This window comes from Triturus cristatus, chromosome 4_1, assembly GCF_964204655.1.
Source record: "Triturus cristatus chromosome 4_1, aTriCri1.1, whole genome shotgun sequence".
NCBI classification, from domain to species: Eukaryota; Metazoa; Chordata; class Amphibia; order Caudata; family Salamandridae; genus Triturus; species Triturus cristatus.
In genome coordinates, this window is record NC_140585.1 from 454,397,263 (window position 1) to 454,422,050 (window position 24,788).

The window sequence follows — 24,788 nt, forward strand, 5'->3', positions numbered from 1 at the left end:
TACTTATAAAATAAGTTTTTATAAGCCCTGGTGCTACAAAACTGGCCCAAGTCATTTTCCCCATTGCAAACCCCATGGCCCATAGGTTAACATGGTAGGAAGTTATTGATTAATAAATATTGATATGAGAAGACTTCCCAGAGCACATGGGATAACGGAGGTGGGAATGCTGTTCTCCGGTGACAGTTTGCAATCCTTCGAGGCGCTGGCGGGAGACTTCGAGCTGCCCAGGGGACAGTTCCTCCGGCACCGGCAGCTTCTCACGGACTGCCACAGGCAGTGGGGAAGGATGGAGGCGGAGCCCCCCACACACCCGGTCATTCACGCGATACTGCAGATGGGTCCCGGCCGCCATCTCGTCACGTGGATATACAAAGCGGTGAGAGCCCTGCGGAGTCCTACGTTAGCGACCCTCCGGGACCACTGGGAGGATGATTTCCAGCGGCCCCTACACGACAGGGAGTGGGCTAGGGCCCTCGAATACACCAAAAAAGTGTCCCGCAATTACCGTTTTAAAAATATACAGCTGCATGTTCTGCACCGGGCGTACCTAACACCTGAAAAGCTGCAGAAATATTATCCTGACGGGGCGTTCTGCTGCCCTAGATGTCTGGAGCCCGCGGCCTCGTTCAAGCACATGTTCTGGGACTGTCCGACACTACACAGTTACTGGCACACAATTCACACTGCCCAACAAGCGGTCACGGGGTTCCGAGACCTTGACACATGGGAGGCGTGTGCGCTGGGGATTCATGACCGTCACAAGTCGCAGAAAGTGGAACGGAGGTTCGCTTTCTTAATGTTGCTCCTTGCTAAGCGATGCATCGGTATGCACTGGAAGTCGCCGGGGGGGCCCCCGGCGGCGGCATGGGTGGGGGCGGTCAAGAAATGGGGCAAGGCGGAGGAAACCGCACTTAGAACGGAGGAGGCCCGAGGGATGCGCAAACACCCGAGCTCCATGCCCTGGGCCATGTTATTGCACTCCTTCACGCAGGAAACAGCGGCTGCAGCGAGTACTCAACCGATAGATCCCCTGGGGGCGCCAGCGACCGCAGAGCCCTCCCGGGGAGCGGCGCGGGCAGTCCAAACGCCCGGGGCCTCGCAGTGGCAGGTGCCGCATGCTCTGCCACCGGACCCCTCATAGGCTGCGGCTGGTGCCCCGGCCCCCCCGGCGCGCTCCCCCCTCCCGGCGTCCGCGCCCCCCTGGCTCCCCCCCCCCCGCCCCCTTTTCTGCCCTTGCTCTCTCACGCTGGTCCAGCTCTCGAGCGCATAGTTACAAGCATTCCTGATAGCCGACATAGTGCACCCTTCCCAACCCCCTGGTTCCTTGCCCCCAGTTCGTTCATAGTTATCCACTGGCTGCATTTCTCTCGCCTTCGCGACACTACGCACAAGGGTCCAAACACACTGCGCGGCGCCCCTGCGGCGCAGAGATCAGGCCGCGCTCCGGTAGGACACGCACAATGGCTGCTCCCGGGAACACACCGGTGGCCCTACTCAGGATAGGGTTGGGTGGCCTGGGTGCCCACAAGACTGTGAGGTCCAGAAGGCTACGACTGAGCGCGCTTGCTGTGTAAATCTGTGCTGATGGCGTTACCACCTGTGCCTGTGTATGTCTTTCCATATAAATGCCAATAAAAACGTTTTTCAAAAAAAAAATGAGAAGACTTCCCAGAATTGTAGCAGTAACTCCAACAATATTATATTATATTGTTGAATTTCTCCTTATGTGTACATATAAGAAGTTATAAGACTTTCTTGTTTGTAAGTCCAAATTCAGCCTTCCAGTGGTCTGCCCTGATTGGAGTGAAGTGGATTAGCCAGGCTGCTTTGAAGAGGTGATCAAGAACCACTCTGCCGGGAGGGCAGTGTGCTGGTCTATAGGAATGCCAGGCCAGGAGGTGGAGTCCTAAGCTATGTTCTTCAAAGGCAGAGGGGAGGCCTGGGTTTCAGTTTCACTCTGACACTCTTGACCCAGAGTCGGGGCTAGGCTTAACCCCTTCAGCGTGGCGCGGATTTCCGCGCCACGCTGAAGGTTCCGTGCGCGGGTGGGGCCGTGACGAAGCGGTTCCGTCATGCGCACAGCACGACCGTCGCGCATGACGGAACCGCTCCGTCATGCGCGTCGAAGGCTTTAAGGAAGGTATGTGCAGATGGTAGGGGGAGAGTCCATGGAAATAAGCCATCCCCGGGGGTGTATTTTTCCAGCTCTTATCTCCTTGCTGGAAAATCAGCCATTATGGATTTGGAAGAATGATGCACTCTGGGACAACATAATGCCACACTCTACAGGATGTTGTCATAACTATGAGAAGTTGCCCTACTCGCATTGGTCAGAAGTGACCTGGTGCTTGACCCAGAGAATTTTGAATAAGTATCTGAGAGGGGCAGAGCCCTCTAGATCTGCTGCTTGAAACTGAATGAAGCAAGAAGTGCCGTGCTGAAAAGATTTTGCTGTGCAAGGAACTCTAAGGCCTGACCTCTGAAGACTGCACCAAGTGAAACTGCAGCCCTGGGGATTACCTTGCTGCAAAAGGACTAAAGAGTGGACTCCCTGCAAGCTACAGGTTAGCAGAGCTCACCTGGACATCCCCACAAAGAATCCCCAGCCTGGAGTACCAGTGGATTTGAAAGGGTTTTGTTCAAGTGGATTGCAGAATTAGTTTCACACTTTCAAGGACCCTCTTGGAGATTCCAGAACCTTGGATTGTGTTTTGGATACTTTTGGACCCGCAACAAGAACTTCAGGAAGGAGTTCTAACTTGATCCCGCCTGCTGGAGAAGGCTTCACAACACAGTGGTGAGAAAATTGTCTAGAACAATTTCTAAAGGTGTCCCTGTCAGGGAAAACGAAATTACTAAAAGGGGCACTGTTGGTTTCTAAGCACTAGAAAGTGACTAATCTTTAAAAATTCATATCTCTGGTTCCCTACAGTGGATTTTTTTCGTTTTGGGTCATTTAAAATATAAAAAATATTATCTATTTTTATACACTGGTGTTGGATTTTTACTTTGTGTTGTCTTAATTATTTACTCAAATGGTGTTTTTAAATGCTTTACATACCTGTCTTTGAAGTTGAACTTGTCTGCTCGCAGCCATGTTACCAAGGGTTGAGCATAGGAATAATTTTCTAAGACCTATGCTGGGGTCCTACCATGTGTTAGTGGCCTTATTGCCGGTGGCAGACCTACATTTGCCCCTACCAATAACCCACTTTCCAACAGTGGGGCACTGAAGCACTTACCCACATGTATAGCAAGCTTCACCATGCAGAGTGCCTGGTTGGAAAGGTGTTTCTGTTTTGCAGAGTTATCATGCATGACATGAAGACTAAGGCGCGGTTGCAGTGTTATGGGATGCAGCGCCTGGCAGTGATGGCAAAGGTATGTGAGAGCTAGGCCCACACCATTCAAATATGGACTAAACAGATTAGCCAGAGGGGCAGTGGATGCTGTGTGCTTGTGCACAACTAATCGGTTAGTTCGAGATTGCCCAGTAAACCATATGGTGACAGGTGCCGGGGGAGCTGCTTGTCTAGAGTAACATGATTCCAAAATGGCAAATTGGTGACCACAAGCAGTAGCCATGCACACATTTGTGTTTGTTTATTTTTTTTGTAAAGGCAGTGATACTGCGGAATAAATTTAGCCCACAAAAGAAGGTGCAATCAAGCCTGGAAAACAGCAGAATCTACACATACCTTTAAAAGGCCCAGACACTACCTACAGCTGCTATGCCGAAGGAAGTCCAACTTTTGAGCAAGGGTTCACCCTCAAACACCTCGCGCACTCTAATGCTGTCGAAGACAGTGAGCACTGGTTGTGCCCTTGTCTGGTCGTAGCTCAGAACTCAGCCAGGCTGACGCCCTGCACAAATGCAGGTAAGGGGCGAACCACTTGCTACGTTGCTCCCCTGACAGCAGAAGAGCTAATCAGTCTCCCTTGTATTACACTGCTCCATGTGAGCCCATTACTTTTCTTCGATCCCAGAAACCAGTGTTTCCACTTTACCCAAGGAGGCATTCTCCTGACATAGAATTTCCTTCGAGAACAACTTCCACTTTCATTATTTGTAATGAATGTCATTGCAGGGTAGAAAAAAAAGTGGTAAAGCCAATAAGTCACACCTATGCGAGAACTATTGGCATTGTCAATGCCTTCTAGTCATGTTCTAAAGCAGCATGGCAGCTGTGCAGCATAGCTTAAAGTTAGAAGAAAAAAAACGATATAACTCAGCCAGCGCTGGCCATGTCCTGGTGCTTCTTTTTCCTCTGAGGGGTGGGGCAAGCAATACAAAGCGGGAGGCTGGTGCGACAAACAACAAGGATGGGGTGACAAGCAGTGGCAGCTGCTGTCAACAAATTGTTGGAGCAGTGCAGAGGAGAATTGCAAGTACTTAAGTGCGGGGGAGAATAACAAAAAATAAGACCACTTACCTGCCACCCGCCGCCCTGGTGCTCTTCTGATCTTGTCCCGGCATTCCATGGACTGGTGCACAGGCTCCCATACTTCCCTATTCTATCCAAACTCTGATCTAATATTGATAATACTATAGTCCAGCATGAGAGAAGCGCCGGAATTAGTCTGAGCGGGCTGGTTTGGTGCTCACTCAGGGACAGGGAGCCTGTGCCTGTTCTCCACCTGTCTATGCAACACGGTTCAGGTTGGAGTAATCCAAGTGCGCATGTCGGTTTGACCATCCTAAGACAGCCAGTCAAACCAACACGTGCACTTGCAGTGCCCACCACTCCTCCACCCTGCTGCTGCTGTCTGTCAGGATGGCCCAACCTTCAAGACTTGGCTCAGTGAGAGATGAAAAATAAAACGATAATAAATTTGTTTTATCATTTTATTTTTCATGTTTGCATCTGCTGGCTGTCAGTGGTGGGGTGACTCTCCTCCGCCCTAGTGGAGAAGCCTCCGCTGGTGGTAAGTAAACATATGCACTCTTATTTCATGCTTCAAAATGGAACTAAAAGAAGAAAAAGTACACCCGAAAGCCCAAGCATTGGAAGCTCACAGTCTGGGCATGGCAGCAGTTCTTGGGCCATGTTCCATGGAAGGTACAGATGCATGAAGAAGAAGTGAAGGCTGTATACTTTGACCCATCAGGAGCCAGCAAATGACATACAGTGAAGCAAAACAAAAGTAAGCAATTGGTGGCTTGTTAACCCCCTGTAAGTTAACAAAATGTCTCACAAACAGTGCATGCACTGTGTAAAGTGAGACCTAAAAAGAGACCATGTGATGAAGAGACTAGGTCACTGATTTTATAGTTCTCAAATTTGTGGACTCTTTTTCGAGCTTTTGTATGACGTTTTGAGCCTTGTAAAATGTTGGTTTTCACATGTCTCCATGAGATGACTTCCCTGCAGAGTTCTTTTGTCTGGTCTTTTCTGAATTGACCTTGTGGAAACGTGTAATATTTTACTTAGCATAAGCAACAGCCATTTTGACTGTGGTGTCCATTTCGTTTTCTTCGTAATTCTTTCGTTCTCCGTTTGCCTTTTCACTCTGCTTGTGTCATCTATTTTAGTTGACCCCCTGACATGGCTAAGCAGTGTACGTGCTGGGGGTTTGTAGCTGCCTGTGCACCTGGTCTTAGATGTTATCTGTTGACTGTTTACTGCTGCCATAAGCATTCCTGCTCCCCCGCCCTATTTGCCGACCAAGTGGTTATCCATCTGCCCTTGTTTGCTGATAGCTATTTCTAAACTTGTTCTTTCCATTTGTCCACATGCTTACATTGCAGAAAACCAGTATATAAGAACGATGGTTTGTGAGTTCAGGGTACTACCTCCTGCAGCACTTGAGTGTTGTGGGGACGTGGTCCCACTCATGAGTGATTAATAAACTTGTTGTTTTATTTCAACTCCAGTGCCGATCTCTATTTTGTTGGTCTTTGGACCCGTGGACAAGAGGGTGACCCTGCACCAGTGTGCTCACCTTTGTGTACATTTCCACAACCCCTCCTCCCTTTACCTCTGCTCTCCCCCTTTAGAGGGAGGCCTTTGAAGTAAAAGCGTTGTAGGCAATAGATATAGTTTCCTGTCATGGATAATTCAAAGCCAACACCTCTGAGCGAGCCCCCCTTCATCGAACGAACTGTTCAGCTGTCATTCTCATTTTGTTTCCGCCCACCACAGCACGGTGCATTGGGTCATCCCACTTTATCCGCTGGCACTCTTTCAGGGTGAATGAACGTGCACATCTCTCCTAGCAGAATGAACTTTAACCCGGGGCTAGTAGGCCATTGATTTCTTTTACTTTCATGTCTTTGTATTTTTTTTCATCATCCGTGTTTTTAAGTTATGTCTTCAGGTTACAGTAATCCAAAGCCAATTTGATTGTTTGTTGCACCAATGATAATCCTGTTTTCCTGTGATGTGTACTATCGCTAAAAAATGTTTCTATACCAATCTGCTAGGAATCCCTGTACTGTTATGTTGCAATTTTATGCAATGGTTAATTTATTTTTAGATTTAAAGTTTGTATCGCCGTTGAATGGCTGCCACATTTCAGTTTGTGGCGTGTTTTTCTTTTTTAGGTCTCGCATATGCAGAGCGTATGCGTTGCATAGGAGAAAGACCTTTAGCCATCGATGCGCCTTTTCAGCCAAAAACGTGCACGCGTTGCATTGCTTTTAATGGCAACGCGTGCATGTCTGGCGATTCCCTTGCATGAGCGAGCTTTGACACCATATGTTTGTAATTAACTTGCAAACATATGGTGCCCCTGCTTGTTCCCGGAAGGGAAACAGGCGCAGGCCCCCGCCTGTCTTCCCTCCCCCTGCTGCCTCCTTTAGCACGAGTCGCACATGCGTGTTTGTTTTCTTTCATGGCGGTGAAAGAAACTAGCCAACTTATGTCCCAAAGCTAACATTGTGTAATATCTGTTAGAAAGTGCAGATTTGGTCTCAGCATTACTGGTAGCCACGATTGTAATATCCCAGTATTTTAATAGTGAACCAAATCTTACCCTCCAGAAGGGGCTTTCAGGAACTGTGTTTCGAGAAGTGGGTTTTGATACAACCATCACCCCACTGTACCGAATGTCGCAATTCAGCATTGGCGGCATCGACTTGGAGCGGCCTCACTCCAAAGTCCGCGTTTTTGTGGTGGACTTTCTCCACAAAGAGGGACAAAATATGCGCTGGCACGCATCAGCGCCATATCTCCACCACACTCTCTCCCTTTTTGTGTGCCAGCCCGGGCCGAGACAGCTTCCCAGGCTGGCGACCGTCTGATTGTAGCCGCGCCCGAGTATTTCAAAGGTCGGTGAAAAACTATTTAGTTAACGAGGCTTCGCAGTGTTACCCCTTCTTAGAGCCCCTGCATCTCCATTCTGAGGAGAGTGGGGAGCCACGTTTGAGTCTCTGCCCCTGGGGCCAACATTCTCGGGGCTGTCTGTGCACGGGGGCTTGCACCTGAAAAAGCACCCAAGCGCCGCCACACTCCTAAAGGCAGTGCCCCAAAGCTAACCTTGTGTAATATCTGTTAGAAAGTGTAGATTTGGTCTCCGCATTACCGGGAGCCGCAATTGTAATATCCCAGTATTTTAATAGTGTACCAAGAAGGGGGTTTCAGGAACTGTTTCGAGAAGTGGGTTTCGATACAACCATCACCCCACTCTACCGAATGTTGAAATTCAGCATTGTGACGTAGCAGTCCGTCCGCCAAGATCTAAATCAGGCCCATAGACTTGTGCAATCAACAAACCAAAGATAGAAAGTTGCCCTACTCAGTCTTATTTCTCCTAGTCATTGAAACAAATCTCCATCTGGGTTAAAACACCTTTTAGTCACCGCCAAATTCCCCAAAACCTACTTCCCAAATTCCCATAAGGCGCCTTGCGGGAGCGAGAGCGGCGCCATATGTTAGCTATTATTGCAATCGCTCCCGCAAAGGAAACGCTGCCTGCTCTCTGCCGCACTTCCCCCCCCCCCCCCCCCCCCCACCCCCACCACCCCTCCACTTGCGCCAGGCGCGCGCGCTTTTTTTACAAGCTATCATTCACTTTTGTTGCCTTTCCCGTGCAGCCCCTTCATGCTTCAGAGCCCTGACATCAAGTGTTAGTACGAATACGGCTCAGATTCCTGTGACTAAAATTAGCATGGCATCCCAAGCCGCCTTGACCTTTTTCCTTGCACATTTTTGTTTTAAATTTCTTTATTTTTTTTTTGGTTGACATACACTTTTGCACTCCACTGCTACAAATGTCATTGATATGTTTTACACGGACAACAAACAGGTAAGCAAAAGCAATAAAACAAATTGTCAGTTCATATAGGACATTATACGTGCTTGTTTTTATCGGCGTTGTAGTCCCAGAGATGGTGGGTCTTCTTGCGATGCCTGGGGAATGTTACCCGTTAGAGCATAGCTGTGCAATCTACTGCTTGCCCGGCCTTCTCTATTGCTTCGCAGGCTTTGTAGTCAATCTTTATGTTGACCTTGATGTTATATGGAACTGAGTCTACCAACGTTTTCCATCCACTTCATGGCCACTGTATTTAACGGCCCTCTCGTTCATGAGTGAAAGATGTCGGGTCCCATCCTCGTGAACGCTAGGGTTTTGTTTCTTTCAGGGATAAGAAGTGTCTTGCTCTATCCCAGTACTGATGGTCTGCACCAGGGTCCCTTCAATAGAAAAGAACTTTACAAAATCCAGCAGTGACAACTCCCAAAATGCCTCTAACACACTACTATCGCTCTATCCCTCTTATACCCCTCTACCTCTCTACTATCCCTCTAACCTTCTCCCACAACCATATAATTACATAACACATAATAACAAAACAATAAATACAGCATACACGCCACATAATACCACTCACTGCAACAAAATTACTTTAGGTCCCAAAAGCGAGACCTATTGGCTATGCCAATGCTTGTCGTTAATGTGGCATATGGTTGCAAAAGAAATTAAGAATCTAACTAGTTTGCCAAGAAGGCTTGACCCATTGGCTATGCCAATTTTTGATAAATTCAGAGAAATGCTTTGTGCAACTTCAGCCAGGCTGTAACATTGCTCATGTCGGTTTAATTTAATGAGAAAGTGTACAGAGACCAGGTATCTTTTCTGCCGCGTGGACACTGTAGCTAGCCTTCGAATATTCGCAGAGGAGACGTGCTCCGCTTTTAGGGGGGGTGTAATGATGCGATGGAGAATAGACACTTTGGTATCTGTGTAACGTCCGAGGCCAACGTTTGTTTATGGGTTTTTCAGACATTGGGTGACAAACATCAATGAATGTGTGTTTTTTAGAATCACTCTCAGGGCGTTAAACGGATCGGCACATTTTCTAAAGCGCATGTCGTCTTCGGAAAAACCAGCGTGGTGGTACCACGTGAGGCAAAGGCTTCCTACTTTGAGTTAAGTAAAGTTTTCCGAAATTAGTACTTCAGAGACGAGATCCAAATGTATTAAAGTCTTATTTAAAGTCCCCGAACGCTTCAAAAGAGAAACGGCGCAGTGGAAAAGCTGTAAAGTGCCCGTGCCTCACATTTTCCATTCACGCTGCGCATACCTGAGTGTAGCTTCCACCAAAAAAAAAAAAAACGCCAGAGAAGCGCTTAGTGCATCTCGAGACGAGTTTCTGTTTACATATTACAAATGCAGCTTTGTTATCCCGGAAGTAACCGCAGTGGAAAATTCCCTAACTTGGCCATGTCACAATCCCGCTGCTCATGTTATGTGTTGAGTATTTTCGCAGCCCCTTCTTACTCAGGACCCTGTGCTGATTTCACTGCACGGGCGGGCTGTGTGCATCGAGAGTGCACTCGCAGCAGGCGTTGAACTCCGCGCCGCGTTTCGCCTCTAAAACAAATAGACGCACGCCTGCCTGCCTGCCTTTACTCCTTCAGAGGCAACTGTGATTTTACTTGAACTTTTTGTAGAGCTCCGCGTTGCTTTAAACGGGCTGCATTTGAGTGCTTGAGTAGAACTGCGAGACAGAGAGCGCTATATCCAAGGTGTGGACAAGGAAAGTGGGTTTAAACTGAAATGAGGATAACGATCGTCGACGATGACGAGGCCGACTGAATAGCGGTCCTATCGGAGAAGGGGAGGCACGGATGGGCAAGAGATGCTGTATTGTATTGGAGCATTGCTGTAGCGCGTGCACAGTCTACAGACTCTTACTGTCTGAGGCAGGTGAACGCATGGGCCCAGATCTTTAAGCCTACTCCCTTGTCTACTTCCACAACTATCACCTAAGGCCCCGTGTGCAGCCCCAGATCGAACACTGGGTTTAAAATAACCTTTTTTTACCTGGAGGGTGTTAAATTATTTTTCTCTGCTATGCCTTCCATGATTATTTGTAATATTTAATTGAAGGGGGATTGCTTATACCACTTTAATTCTGTTGCGCTTGCCTTTAACGAATATTGGCATTCCCGAGCTCACATGGAGTGTAGTATTTTTCACGTTTACAAATTGCTTATTGCGTTAGGAGTGCGATTTTAAAGCTATTGATAGTTTAAAAAAAAAAATGTTATGCCCATCTTGGTTCCTACTGTGCGATTTATGATTTCCTAATATTTTAAACTGGTTGTGGACTAGAGTTTTGAATGCATTTGGTTTGCTGTGCTTTTATGGATTTCTTGCTAAAATACGAATACAATTCCATTAACTTGACTTCCCTGTCTGTCAAAGCGAGTCCTGCAAATGGATTCAACGAGATGTGCCAACATAACGGAATGGGTTCTAGATATAAGGTGGTGCGGTGTGGTGCTGTGGAGTTGGGTTTTTCTCTGATGGACACCTTCAAATCCAGGAGCAGTGATTTTTTTTCTCTCCTTGTGTTTTCTTTGTGGATGTTCACAGTATATTTATTTTTTGGAGTACATCTGTATGTTTCAGTGACTAGAACTTAAACTACTTAGAATATCTGAAATCCGAGGGTTCCCCAGCAAGGAACAATTTTACAAAATAAAAGGAACACATCCGATTGAATGAACTGTAAAGAAACCCTTACCATACGTGACGTCTCTATTGATCGGATTTGCTTTTGCTACTTGCCTTATTAAATATGGTCAAGCAAACTTTCAACTAAGAGAAAAATCCTGGTGCTACCAAAGCATATGGAAAATATGGCATTTCAAACACATTGCTACCTCTCACCACAAAATGTCCTCCGCACAGGACTCTTGGGATCACCGTCCATGTTCCTCCTCCAGTCTTAAATGGAAGCAGGATCTGAAGAATGATACGAGGTCCAATTAACTTCCTCTCATACCTCGGGGTTTGAAGAATATTGGTGGTACTCAGGAAAGATGTTTTCACAAAAACATGTCTGGCATGTGCTCTTACTGTACATTGCTCTTCTTTGCCTCCAATAGTTTTAGGTTTCTCTGAGACAGCGCTTTGGCTGTCGCTTGCAGGACATCTTGTTTTTGGAGTCTTGGAGCCCACTCATTGCTTACCATTCGTTGGCTTCATTGCTACTCTAATTTCTTTGATTCTTTTTGCTCCTCATCTGCTGGTTTCACTTCCTCTCCATGTACTTGTCCCTCTCCTGTGTTGCGTAAACTAAATGTTTGGCTCGGCTCTACCAGGTCTGTTTTTACACTCCTGGTGGACACAAGTGAACTTGGTTCAATGCGCCGGCACTGAATGTGAAAAATCAGGTTATTCTAGCCCCGCAGATCTCCACCCCGTACATAAATGAAGTGGAGTCTATGCTTTTGGGTTACTAACAGGGTAGTGGTAATCCAGACTATTGTTCAGTTATGATTTACATACTGAAGATCACTCGACATGGAATATGTATTCCAACATTTATTTTGAAAAATAGTTGCGTTGAAATGTCTATTTCTAGTGTGCATAATGTTAGTAACCTCACCGGAGATAATGTAAAGCAGCTAAACTTTTAAATAACAGTGAAAAATCATAGTATCACAATTTATAGTCCTAACACCCTCAATGCACTATCTTTATTTTTTTTGTGTGACTTTTACATAGCACGAATTAGACCCAGAGGTATCGGGGTGGTTTACATGACACCAGTTGCGTTACAGACAATCACCCTGTGCCTAATAAACATGAATGTGTCTAAGTTATTTGCACAGAATCACAGGATGTTGAGTGTCCCAGGCGAGACTCGAACCCGGTTCCCCAGCTCCAAGGTCGACCGCTGTAGCCATTAGACCACATCCTCTCCTATTACTAAGCGCTATGCTAGTTCTAGCAGATTAATAAATAAGTCTGACTTTCAGGGGTGGTGCGCATACATGGACAACAGGGTTTGTTGTCTGTCTGAAATATCTAGTCCGTTATTATGAGCACAAGATCTAGGAGATTGCATCTATGAGAGATCACAATCCTGGCACCAGTTTGTGAAAGTAGAATGGAATGCTGCGCAGAGACTCCTTATATAGGGCATCCTATCTAAGATGCAATGTCACCTTAGGAATGTTTTGACATAATGATCTACATCAGTAAATTTACTAATGAACTAACAATACATCAGTATAGACTACATGATTTGGGATACGGTTGTTATATGACCTTGAAAAAAGCACCTGTCACAGACTGTCACAGTGGGTGCTTTGTTGATGTCTATATCTGAATGACATGCTACTTTCACAGTTCGTGAAAAGATGGGGATAGACAACATCTTCATCAAAGGGAGACCTGTTGATGATTCTGAATAATTTGAGGAAACATGGCAGCCTCCATTGTCCAAGATTTCAGCCTTCATGGTCTAAGATGGTGACCTCCATTACCTAGGATGGATTTGGGGCAAAAGTTAAACAAGCTGGAAAGGCTAACTAAAATGGAGACTATAGCTAAAATGGAAACTGCCCTGTATGTGTTTAATCACTTGCGTTTCGGATTGGCTCCTTTTAGTTTGAGGTTCTTCAAGTGAATAAAATAATAGAATTATGGAGGAAAACAGTAGAAAGATTTGACATTTCTGGACTATTTTCTAAGCTAAAGTCACTAAATTATCACTGAATGGGTTTTTGATTGATCATGCTTATCAGACATATTAATTATACATTTCCAGAATGAAAGCACTCGCCATAAACATGTATTTAAGAAGGCAATTCACCACTTGTTAAATGTTCAATAACCCATGCCTTCAAACAAATAAGGGGTTTCTGCTGTGGAAGAGATGATCCTTAACACCTGAAACATCCCCCACTCTTCCTGCTGTCCCTCTTGTTGTGTGCCCCTGCCCATCGTCTGTGTTGACCTATCCCCACCAGCCATAACAAACCTAGCACTATGATCAGGGCCACTAGAATCCCGTGGCAAGAAAAGGCAAATTATGATGTATAATGGAGCACATTTTTAGGGAGCATTACTTGATGATTTCATGATTTTTACACGTCAAAAGTGTCTAGGTAAAGATGTCACCTTATTAGTACCAGTTTAACAACAATTAAAGTAATTGGCAACTGAAGAATGACCTGTTAACTCTTGCAAAGGGGCTTTTATTACGCGTGAACACCTCTACACAACTTTAGTAACCTTTGAACTGTTTGAGGTGGAATACATTTTTGTTTTTGTTCAAATCTGCAGATTATGCAGGAGATGATGGGTTATATGGCAAATGAGGCAAACCCGTTCTTGTGTTGAAAAAAGCAGCGACTGCAGAATCACTTAATTCCAATGGCCCAGGATATGATGAGTTCAGCATTAGTCACGTCCTAGCGCTTTTTCCCAACTTTGTTTTTTGATTTTTATTTCACATAGCCTGCATCACCCTGTCCTGTGGTTGCTTTCGCCACTCCCATCCCATGTTGTTGATGCCCCTTCTAACCCTCCTGCCCAGTCTCGCATTGCTGGCTCTCGAGTACCTCAACACAAAAAAAAAAAGTTGACAAAGCTAAATAGCTCTTGCTTAAGCAAGAGCTATTAAGTTGTGTCAATGTCTTTTGTTTTTTGTCTAGGGATTATTAAAAGCGCTAAGCAACAACACAGAACATGATGGGAGGTAGTACTTGAAAATACAGCAGGGCGCCTGGGGTGTAGCTTCAGGGCTGTTACACCCCTCTAATAAATGTATTTGGTAGTAAACATTTGGGCACAGGTTTTAAGTCGGGTATGGTGAGGTGTTTGTGTATTTTTGCCTGTATATGTATGTAAAAATTCCAAGTGAAATACGACACACTTTTCTCTATTTTAAAGGGCTTCTATATGGACATTTTACAAAAAATTGATTTAGAAGTGCCCCTGAAATCCGCACTCCTTTCCCTTCCTACTGCAACTTAAAGCCCACCTCCTGCTCGCCTCGTATAATGCATATGTGATTGTTTGGAAATCTGAAGCTCGCATCTCTTCCGCCCCCCCCCCCCTCCTCTCCTCCCCCCCCCCTCACTGACTAAGCTACGCCCCTGCACAGCTTATACAAAATACAAATGTAAAAAAGTTTGAAGAAATAAATCTATATATGATAGCTAGCACTGACCGCATCGTCCTGCTGTACAACATGGCTAAAAACAAAAAAATGGACAAAGCGAATACGTTTTGCATAGGTGAGAACTATTGGCTTTGCCATTGCTTATTTAGGTTCACATGTAAGGCGCTTGAGCCTTTCACGGTGAACATACTGTATTCTGTACCTACTTTAGTTCACCCTCATTCAGCCATTCACTTATTCTTCTCTTGATCCTTCCTCAGAATTTAGACGGTCAATCACATTCTGATTAGCGCTTGCAATATTTTAGTCTCACCATTTTTCTGTTTGTTTCGTTGTTCCCTTCATCCTCCAGGGTAATACATGACAGATTATATCGAATCTGAAATCAGTCAGTGGGCTTTCTGATAGCTCTGTCAAGAAGTGGTGGTGAAAGCATCTGGAAAATGGGTGTTACAGAAAAGAAACCCTTTTTTCTTTCTAGAGTATCCATTATTGGATCTCGCCGACATTTTTACCTAATCTGTAATCTGCTTGGTTGAGACACCTTTGGGCTAGATCAATAACACAGTGGGCGTACAGACCGCCCACTGCTTCCATTGGTTGGTTTTATTGCCATTCTCATTTACTTGCTTCTTAGTCAATACATTTCCTTCCTCTTCTTGTGTGTGTTCCTGCTATTGAGCATAGCATCTTCATCATACTTTCTACTGGTTTACATGTAATCTGCTGCTCCATATAAGGAATCTTCCTTATTCTTTTTCATGAGACATTAGTTTTCTATCTCTCCTTAATGTGCTGCTCGCTCTTTTCGAATACTTACTACCACTGCCCTCTGCGTTGCTATCTTCCTATTTTTGTGCTTGAGCACGTGCTTCTCTCCTGTGCTTGGTGTTGCTCTAGTCTCTTGCAAGCGGCTTCCCCCAATATCTCTTCTCTCCCCACCAAACATTTTCTTTAAACGGGTTTTTGTAGGCCTCTCCTGACCCAGCGCTTGCGCTGGTCTGGCGAGACTTAAAGTAAGGGCTTCAAAAAATGCTACCTCCGGCCACAGCTTGCAGTGCATATGCGCGGGTGCACGCTTGAGCAGAGGCGCCATATGGCGTGATTACTGCTGCACTCGCGCACGTGCGCTGCAAGCTGTGGTCGGCGGTAGCGCTTGCTTTTTTTCCCCTGTTTATTACTTCTATGTAGTAATGGCGGCACCCGTGCTTTAGCTTAAACATCTTAGGCTGAAGTCGGGTGCTGAGATTGCTTCAAAAGTAAAGAAATAGACAATTCTTTACTTTTGAAGCAATCTCGGCACCCGATTTTAGCTTAAGATGTTTAAGCTAAAGCACGGGTGCCGCCATAACTACAGAGCAGTACTAAACAGAAACAAGCACTGGCATAGCCAATAGGTCTCGCTTTTAGGACCTTATATTTAGTTATGCAACTGTTGCATGGCTAAACACATATAAGGTCCCAAATGCGAGACCTATTGGCTATGCCAATGCTTGTTTTCTGAAGGGTTTGGCAGCGGCTATTGGCTGCCATGCTGTACGCTGAAAGAGAAACGTTTTTTTTTCCCATTTATTGGTCTTTGTTGTGTCTTCTATCTTAGGTCGGTCAATAAAGCAAAAATGGGGCATGCAGGCGTGGTACAGCATGCACATTCATGCATCATAATACATGATTAAATCATAATACATGGACGCTTACTAAGGGATTTTACTGGCTACACCACCAGTGTCATACTTTTTAAAAATTCTCTTATTTTTTTATCCCACAGGAAAAGAGTGGGCATATAGACATAGCAGCCCTCAATCTAGTGCTCAGCATCTTCCATGCTCAGCTCGTTGATGCAACCAGTACTTAATTTGAGCCTGTGGTTTCCGGTGCTTCGTACCAGCACATAATTGTCAGCAGCGGCGCTTGTGACACTGACTAATTCAGAAATGACCAGAAGAACGGTTAATTATTAATTCAATACACATTATAACTGCCTATTACCTGCTGCCCAAGCCATTCTTATAGCTTTGGGGGCCTGAAATATTCCGAATTTTCACACTTTTTGGAAGTGTGATGGTTCGTAATTGTGGTGTTACTATCCTTGGCAGCATAGCCGGGGCAATGTGTGGTGTAAGTTGCAGTGGCCTCCTGACGTGCGCCCTGGCACGATTTGTTTTCAAATTTAAATTATAATTTTTTATACGCAAATTAAGCACCGGCTGCGACTGGGATTATTTCACCCCTAGGTCTGGAGAGGCCCATTGGTAACAGTGAGTGAAATAGTGTCTTATCGGTTTGTTGCCTTTCTTGTGGCAAGGGGGGGGGGAGAAAGAGTCTCCTATCTTGGTGGTACCAGAATCTGGCATAGTGTTCTTGTGTAGTCCCGTAATATCGCTCTAGATCAGATACCTCAAACCCACTCTATTGTGTGGGAAAGTCTGGATGTCTCACCATATTCTAGGTAGTAGGTTTGCCCGTACGCAATGCAGTTTAAAGAATCTGATAAAAGGCTTTGCTGGTCTGAATAGGATGTGAAACAATATGTACAAGAACAGTGTATATGTATAAGTACATTTATATTACAATAATGTTAATAAGCGCCAATCGGTTTGATAGGCCAAACTCTTAATATGCTATGTCACCAATTTCATAGTTGGGGGGGAGGGGGGTGTATGTTCAAATCATAGTTTCTGTGTTGTGATGTGATGTACAACAAGATGTTCAGTAAATTCTCCCACCCATATAATGGGAAATCTAATTTGTACTTGTGATATGGAATCTGTATGGAGAAATAGTTCTGTCATCTTTAAATTAATCATGATGTCAGAGTATCCCTCTAGACTCTAAACAATTTCCTTGATAAGAGTTTGTAGCTGGGTCTCATGTCTGGCTCAGTCACGATCAACGTCTGGGCAATGATTTTCAGGTTTACTCTTGGTGAAGTTGGCTTTCCAACAGCATGATGACTGTTTCTGTCAGCAGATATCAGAGCAGCTTCGCTGCTGGGTCAGGGGGCTGGTGCTTCGGGGCCTTCTGCCAACCCCGCCTTGCCACTGTCCTTCTCCATCAGTGATATGAGTAAACCGTTCATATCCCAGCTTGTCTCCGAACGATGGCCAACTGCCAGCTGAGAAAGGCATGGAACTCTGGTGCGCACAGAGGTGATGAGGATGACAGCCTAGAAATTGTTTCACTGGTACTTAATCCTTCCCTCACTGCGGGCCTGTTTTTGTGAAAGCCGCCTACACTCTTTAGAATAGATTGGATGTGATTCTGATGCAGAGCAGTTGTGTTATGGCTGAGGATAAGATATCATCCAATGTGTTGGCCACACACCCTGATAGAGACCCAACTCTTTTTGGCAGCATTCTAGAGACATCGTAAGGCTCGCAAACAATTGGGGCTCCACAAATCTGATATCGTTTTTAAAAAGAAATATTTGTAATGTGTCTTTTCAGCATTGTTTGAAATGACCATTAGATTCAGAGCCTGTTGTGAGGCTGCTTGAATCTCTGGATGTCCGCAAAATGCTACCGCTTTAATCCTCTTATGAATTAAAAGTTGGTAATGGTTGGGGATTAGCCCACAGTTTACCACACATGATTTATGTTGTCACTGCTTTCGTGGCTACCCATTTTGTGGTGAGTCTTGGCCTGAGGCGAAGGCCTTGGTTGGGACTCCTGTGGCAAAAGTTACAACCTCATTTGCCTTCAGTCAACCTACAGCTTTCCTGCTCATGTAAGAGGACCCTTGTGCTGAGAATATGGGCAGTAGGCCAAGAGTAGGGCAATGATGGCTCGACGAAACCTGCACATCTTAATACCTTCTCCTATTAGACCCTTTTTCACTGCTCTATAGCCTTAATTCGCTGAAGCGTAGCTGCATAGGTGACCATGGACAGGACACCGTTGTATGGATGCATGCGTACGAACCACCCAGACTGCTTCAGAGTAGTACCAACGAATACAAGAATGGATCTAGAAATTTCAAAATGTACCTGACCAGGGCTACTAGAGTGCCACAAGCTCCACCAGGTGTATAACTAGTTCAGGAGCAAAAACTCTTGCACTTGGCCATTTGCATCACACTGCTTCATTAAGTCTGTATCATCTTTAACTATTACATGAAATGGGCCTTAATATGTAGTTACTTTCAAATTTTCAGAGTCGTTTACATTTATAATTCTAGTGATTTTTCCTTCTGGTCCTATTTAATTTTTTATATTTCTCCTGCGTACTTTGTGTGCAGTTCTTGGTTTGTGATGGAGAGGAAACTAGATGGTTTTCCATATGATAATGCTCTAATCATTTCCTTAGTTGAGTCATGTTTCTCGACGCTGTGCCTCTTTGAAGATATGAGATATCGTTGTGCAGGGCTTAGTTTATGCAAGAGATTAAGCAAATAACCATTTGTATTGTGCCAGACAATTTTTGACGTCCTCTTTATAAAAAAAAAAAAAAAACGCACAAAAAAATACACTGTCCGTCTTCTAGTTCTTATTGATCTGGCATTGTCGTCCTGCTGGTTTCCAACATTTAAGCGCTGACCTGACTCTGCTTGATGCATTCCTGGAACATTAAGTTGGGTATCTCTTACCAGCTTCATGCCAATAAGTAACATCTTATATTTGGGTCTCCACTGTGTAGTACCATTTCTCCCCGGCTTCAATATTTTCACAACAGTCATTTGTGCTTGTGACTTAGTCAAAATATTTGGTGCAGGAGTTGGGGTTCTAAGCTGAGCTCTTGTTCGCCTTTCTCCTGCACCCTAAATTCACTACTGCTGACAATAAGCAAATGTAACTGCCCCTTCCTCTCTTCACATTCTACCTTCTTCAGAGTTTTGAATTGAGGAGAACAGGTTTTGTTGTGTTCAGAAAATTAACCCCATTAGGCAATCTATTGCTGTAAATAACTTTTTATCGTCCTTCATAAGAACTGAACCTAATTACTAAGAAATCATTCACAATAAATCAAATGATGGCGCAAAATAACGGACAAAATGCAACATTCATTTATAGTGACAAGAAATGGTTGGTTTAGCTAGATTTAGAGTTTATCAATTTTTTTTTTTTAATTTAATACAATAATTTCCATGAGGCAAGGCTGTCTAATAATTTAATCAATGCAACGGCTCAAGTGACCAATATTTACACTGACAAGGTGAATAAAGTGCAGTGTATTTAACATGTACGTGATACTATAAGCTAATAAACAGATATTTACAAGTTGAAAATATGAAAACCATGTCTAATTTCAAAGTATAATCCAAGTGTCTCAAGCTCAGGAATTGATCTACATTAGCTTTTAAAGCAATGAGACCTATTGAGGATTAGATTTATAGCAACCGTCGACGTTTCGACCCTGGCAGTAGCAATGATGTAAGATTGTCAATGCGGATCTTCATCAGTGCAAGGAGGAGATCAGCCAGCCGATTTACACAAGTTGAATCGATGCCATAGAAGAATTATTGGGGGAAACTGCATTGAAGTCAGTCAACCGTGAAACAGGATTAGTCCCGCTGCACAACTGGTGCAATTTGTGACCCAAAGTCTCAAGAGCGGGCCTGCCACTTTCGTTTGTAAGGCAATTCACGTTTGTGTCCGGCAGTTAGTTATCCTGTATTCTGCCGCCCGTTCATCGAGGATGAGCTCTATTTTGTGCGTCACGATTGAGTGATACCCGGGTTGCCTACTGAACCAGAGGCAACTTTAAACATTCTACAATTTTTAAAGTAACTGCCGGACACAAACGTGAATTGCCTTACAAACGAAAGTGCCAGTCACGCTCTTGAGACTTTGAGTCTTTGGGGGGAGTAGTAGTTGTTCGGTACGCGCAATGGCAAGAGAAGAGTAGTCTCTGCTATCAATAGGACTGTGGCAGCTTTGACTATCCTCCTATCTTGCCCACTCATCCTTCCATGCACTCATTCATTTGTCAGTCTTTCATCCGCCCTTGCCCATTCATTAATCCAGCCATCTGTCCTTCTACTCACTCTACTACCCTTGGACACATTCTTGTACATACATATTCACGAAAGAGCATGCAGTTGAGGTCCCTTGTATAAAGGGTATGTTTAGCAGAAGACTGCAACTACCAGTGCATTACAGCTGTAGTATTAAGCCGCAATTTACGTTATGCTGTTTCTATTTGTTTCTCATTTGCTTATACTGTTTGATTATATTATCACTTCGAAATCAGTCAGTTTATTGTAATAAAAATGTTTACTTTCTATACAGCTTGCTGGAACTGCAGTGCTCGCAATTGGACTATGGCTTCGATTTGATAATCAAACAAAAACGATTTTTGAGCAGGACAAAAGTGATAGCTCTTTCTATACTGGTAAGTTTTCAATTTTTTTTTTTTTATGAGCCACAAAGAGTATAAAATTGAACTCTGCCTTTCATTTGTAGCTGAAATGGAATGTTCATTTAGGTTTTCTTCTAAAAGCAACTAGTTGCAGAGTTTGTTACCATATTCATGTAATAGGGCTAATTTTCAGATTAGAAATGCAGTAAAATAAACAAAGTTGTGAAGTTTCTGAATCAATTATGTGCTTTTTTCCGGGGTTTCCCTCTCCTGAGTATCCAGAGACCGAGGAAAATGGTGGAACTTGAGAGGGCAGTCTTCCAGTTCACCTGCAATCTCCTGCCTCTCTCAGGTCGCCATAGACCTAATGGTGCATTAATAACCTGTATAGCAGAGTGGCACCACCATCTCCCCATCAGCTGACAGTGTGTGTGGACTGCGCCTGACTGTGTGTGTGTGGACTGCGCCTGACTGTGTGTGTGTGGACTGCGCCTGACTGTGTGTGTGTGGACTGCGCCTGACTGTGTGTGTGTGGACTGCGCCTGACTGTGTGTGTGTGTGGACTGCGCCTGACTGTGTGTGTGTGGACTGCGCCTGACTGTGTGTGTGTGTGGACTGCGCCTGACTGTGTGTGTGTGTGGACTGCGCCTGACTGTGTGTGTGTGGACTGCGCCTGACTGTGTGTGTGGACTGCGCCTGACTGTGTGTGTGGACTGCGCCTGACTGTGTGTGTGTGTGTGGACTGCGCCTGACTGTGTGTGTGTGGACTGCGCCTGACTGTGTGTGTGTGGACTGCGCCTGACTGTGTGTGTGTGGACTGCGCCTGACTGTGTGTGTGTGGACTGCGCCTGACTGTGTGTGTGTGGACTGCGCCTGACTGTGTGTGTGTGGACTGCGGCTGACTGTGTGTGTGTGTGTGGACTGCGGCTGACTGTGTGTGTGTGTGTGGACTGCGGCTGACTGTGTGTGTGTGTGTGGACTGCGGCTGACTGTGTGTGTGTGTGTGGACTGCGGCTGACTGTGTGTGTGTGTGTGGACTGCGGCTGACTGTGTGTGTGTGTGTGGACTGCGGCTGACTGTGTGTGTGTGTGGACTGCGGCTGACTGTGTGTGTGGACTGCGGCTGACTGTGTGTGTGTGGACTGCGGCTGACTGTGTGTGTGTGGACTGCGGCTGACTGTGTGTGTGTGGACTGCGGCTGACTGTGTGTGTGTGTGTGGACTGCGGCTGACTGTGTGTGTGTGTGTGGACTGCGGCTGACTGTGTGTGTGTGTGTGTGTGGACTGCGGCTGACTGTGTGTGTGTGTGTGTGGACTGCGGCTGACTGTGTGTGTGTGGACTGCGGCTGACTGTGTGTGTGTGTGGACTGCGGCTGACTGTGTGTGTGTGTGTGTGGACTGCGGCTGACTGTGTGTGTGTGTGGACTGCGGCTGACTGTGTGTGTGTGTGGACTGCGGCTGACTGTGTGTGTGTGTGTGGACTGCAGCTGACTGTGTGTGTGTGTGTGTGTGGACTGCGGCTGACTGTGTGTGTGTGTGTGTGGACTGCGGCTGACTGTGTGTGTGTGTGTGGACTGCGGCTGACTGTGTGTGTGTGTGTGGACTGCGGCTGACTGTGTGTGTGTGTGTGTGGACTGCGGCTGACTGTGTGTGTGTGTGTGGACTGCGGCTGACTGTGTGTGTGTGTGTGTGTGGACTGCGGCTGACTGTGTGTGTGTGTGTGGACTGCGGCTGACTGTGTGTGTGTGTGTGTGGGGACTGCGGCTGACTGTGTGTGTGGGGACTGCGGCTGACTGTGTGTGTGTGTGAGTGTGTGTGGACTGCGGCTGACTGTGTGTGTGTGTGTGTGTGGACTGCGGCTGACTGTGTGTGTGTGTGTGTGTGGACTGCGGCTGACTGTGTGTGTGTGGACTGCGGCTGACTGTGTGTGTGTGGACTGCGGCTGACTGTGTGTGTGTGTGTGTGTGGACTGCGGCTGACTGTGTGTGTGTGTGTGTGTGTGTGGACTGCGGCTGACTGTGTGTGTGTGTGTGTGTGTGTGGACTGCGGCTGACTGTGTGTGTGTGTGTGGACTGCGGCTGACTGTGTGTGTGTGTGTGGACTGCGGCTGACTGTGTGTGTGTGGACTGCGGCTGACTGTGTGTGTGTGTGTGGACTGCGGCTGACTGTGTGTGTGTGTGTGGACTGCGGCTGACTGTGTGTGTGTGTGTGGACTGCGGCTGACTGTGTGTGTGGACTGCGGCTGACTGTGTGTGTGTGGACTGCGGCTGACTGTGTGTGTGTGGACTGCGGCTGACTGTGTGTGTGGACTGCGGCTGACTGTGTGTGTGTGTGTGTGGACTGCGGCTGACTGTGTGTGTGTGTGTGTGTGGACTGCGGCTGACTGTGTGTGTGTGTGTGTGGACTGCGGCTGACTGTGTGTGTGTGTGTGGACTGCGGCTGACTGTGTGTGTGTGGACTGCGGCTGACTGTGTGTGTGTGGACTGCGGCTGACTGTGTGTGTGGACTGCGGCTGACTGTGTGTGTGTGTGTGGACTGCGGCTGACTGTGTGTGTGTGGACTGCGGCTGACTGTGTGTGTGTGTGTGGACTGCGGCTGACTGTGTGTGTGTGTGTGTGTGGACTGCGGCTGACTGTGTGTGTGTGTGTGTGTGTGTGGACTGCGGCTGACTGTGTGTGTGTGTGTGTGTGTGTGGACTGCGGCTGACTGTGTGTGTGTGTGTGTGGACTGCGGCTGACTGTGTGTGTGTGGACTGCGGCTGACTGTGTGTGTGTGTGGACTGCGGCTGACTGTGTGTGTGTGTGTGTGGACTGCGGCTGACTGTGTGTGTGTGTGTGGACTGCGGCTGACTGTGTGTGTGTGTGTGGACTGCGGCTGACTGTGTGTGTGTGTGGACTGCGGCTGACTGTGTGTGTGTGTGTGGACTGCAGCTGACTGTGTGTGTGTGTGTGTGTGGACTGCGGCTGACTGTGTGTGTGTGTGTGTGGACTGCGGCTGACTGTGTGTGTGTGTGTGGACTGCGGCTGACTGTGTGTGTGTGTGTGGACTGCGGCTGACTGTGTGTGTGTGTGTGTGGACTGCGGCTGACTGTGTGTGTGTGTGTGGACTGCGGCTGACTGTGTGTGTGTGTGTGGACTGCGGCTGACTGTGTGTGTGTGTGTGTGGACTGCGGCTGACTGTGTGTGTGTGTGTGTGTGGGGACTGCGGCTGACTGTGTGTGTGGGGACTGCGGCTGACTGTGTGTGTGTGTGTGTGTGTGTGGACTGCGGCTGACTGTGTGTGTGTGTGTGTGTGTGTGGACTGCGGCTGACTGTGTGTGTGTGTGTGTGTGTGGACTGCGGCTGACTGTGTGTGTGTGGACTGCGGCTGACTGTGTGTGTGTGGACTGCGGCTGACTGTGTGTGTGTGTGTGTGTGTGTGGACTGCGGCTGACTGTGTGTGTGTGTGGACTGCGGCTGACTGTGTGTGTGTGGACTGCGGCTGACTGTGTGTGTGTGTGTGGACTGCGGCTGACTGTGTGTGTGTGTGTGGACTGCGGCTGACTGTGTGTGTGTGTGTGGACTGCGGCTGACTGTGTGTGTGTGGACTGCGGCTGACTGTGTGTGTGTGGACTGCGGCTGACTGTGTGTGTGTGTGTGGACTGCGGCTGACTGTGTGTGTGTGTGTGGACTGCGGCTGACTGTGTGTGTGGACTGCGGCTGACTGTGTGTGTGTGTGTGGACTGCGGCTGACTGTGTGTGTGTGTGTGGACTGCGGCTGACTGTGTGTGTGTGTGGACTGCGGCTGACTGTGTGTGTGTGGACTGCGGCTGACTGTGTGTGTGGACTGCGGCTGACTGTGTGTGTGTGTGGACTGCGGCTGACTGTGTGTGTGTGTGTGGACTGCGGCTGACGGGGTGTGTGTGTGTGTGTGGACTGCGGCTGACGGGGTGTGTGTGGACTGTGGCGGGTGGGGGGTGTGTGTGGACTGTGGCGGGTGGGTGTATGAGTGTGTGTGTGTGTGTACGGACTGCGGCTGACTGTGAATTGCAAATCCTGCCCATTAGCATTTCTCGATAATCTTTGATGGTGTGGGCTGGCTCTGCCTCTCATGCTGAGAGCAGAGCTTCAGTCAAGGAGAGATG

General features: G+C 46.7%; 1 protein-coding gene across 2 annotated transcripts in view; it reads left to right on the top strand.

Annotated features, from left to right (window-relative positions):
* Positions 1-24,788, top strand: part of CD9 (CD9 molecule) — a 192,521-nt gene that overhangs the window by 68,049 nt on the left and 99,684 nt on the right. For both annotated transcript variants that reach the window (XM_085652612.1, XM_085652613.1), the window contains exon 2: positions 20,598-20,700. In XM_085652612.1, the coding sequence (XP_085508738.1) occupies positions 20,598-20,700 (103 nt within the window). The remainder of the gene's footprint in view (positions 1-20,597; positions 20,701-24,788) is intronic.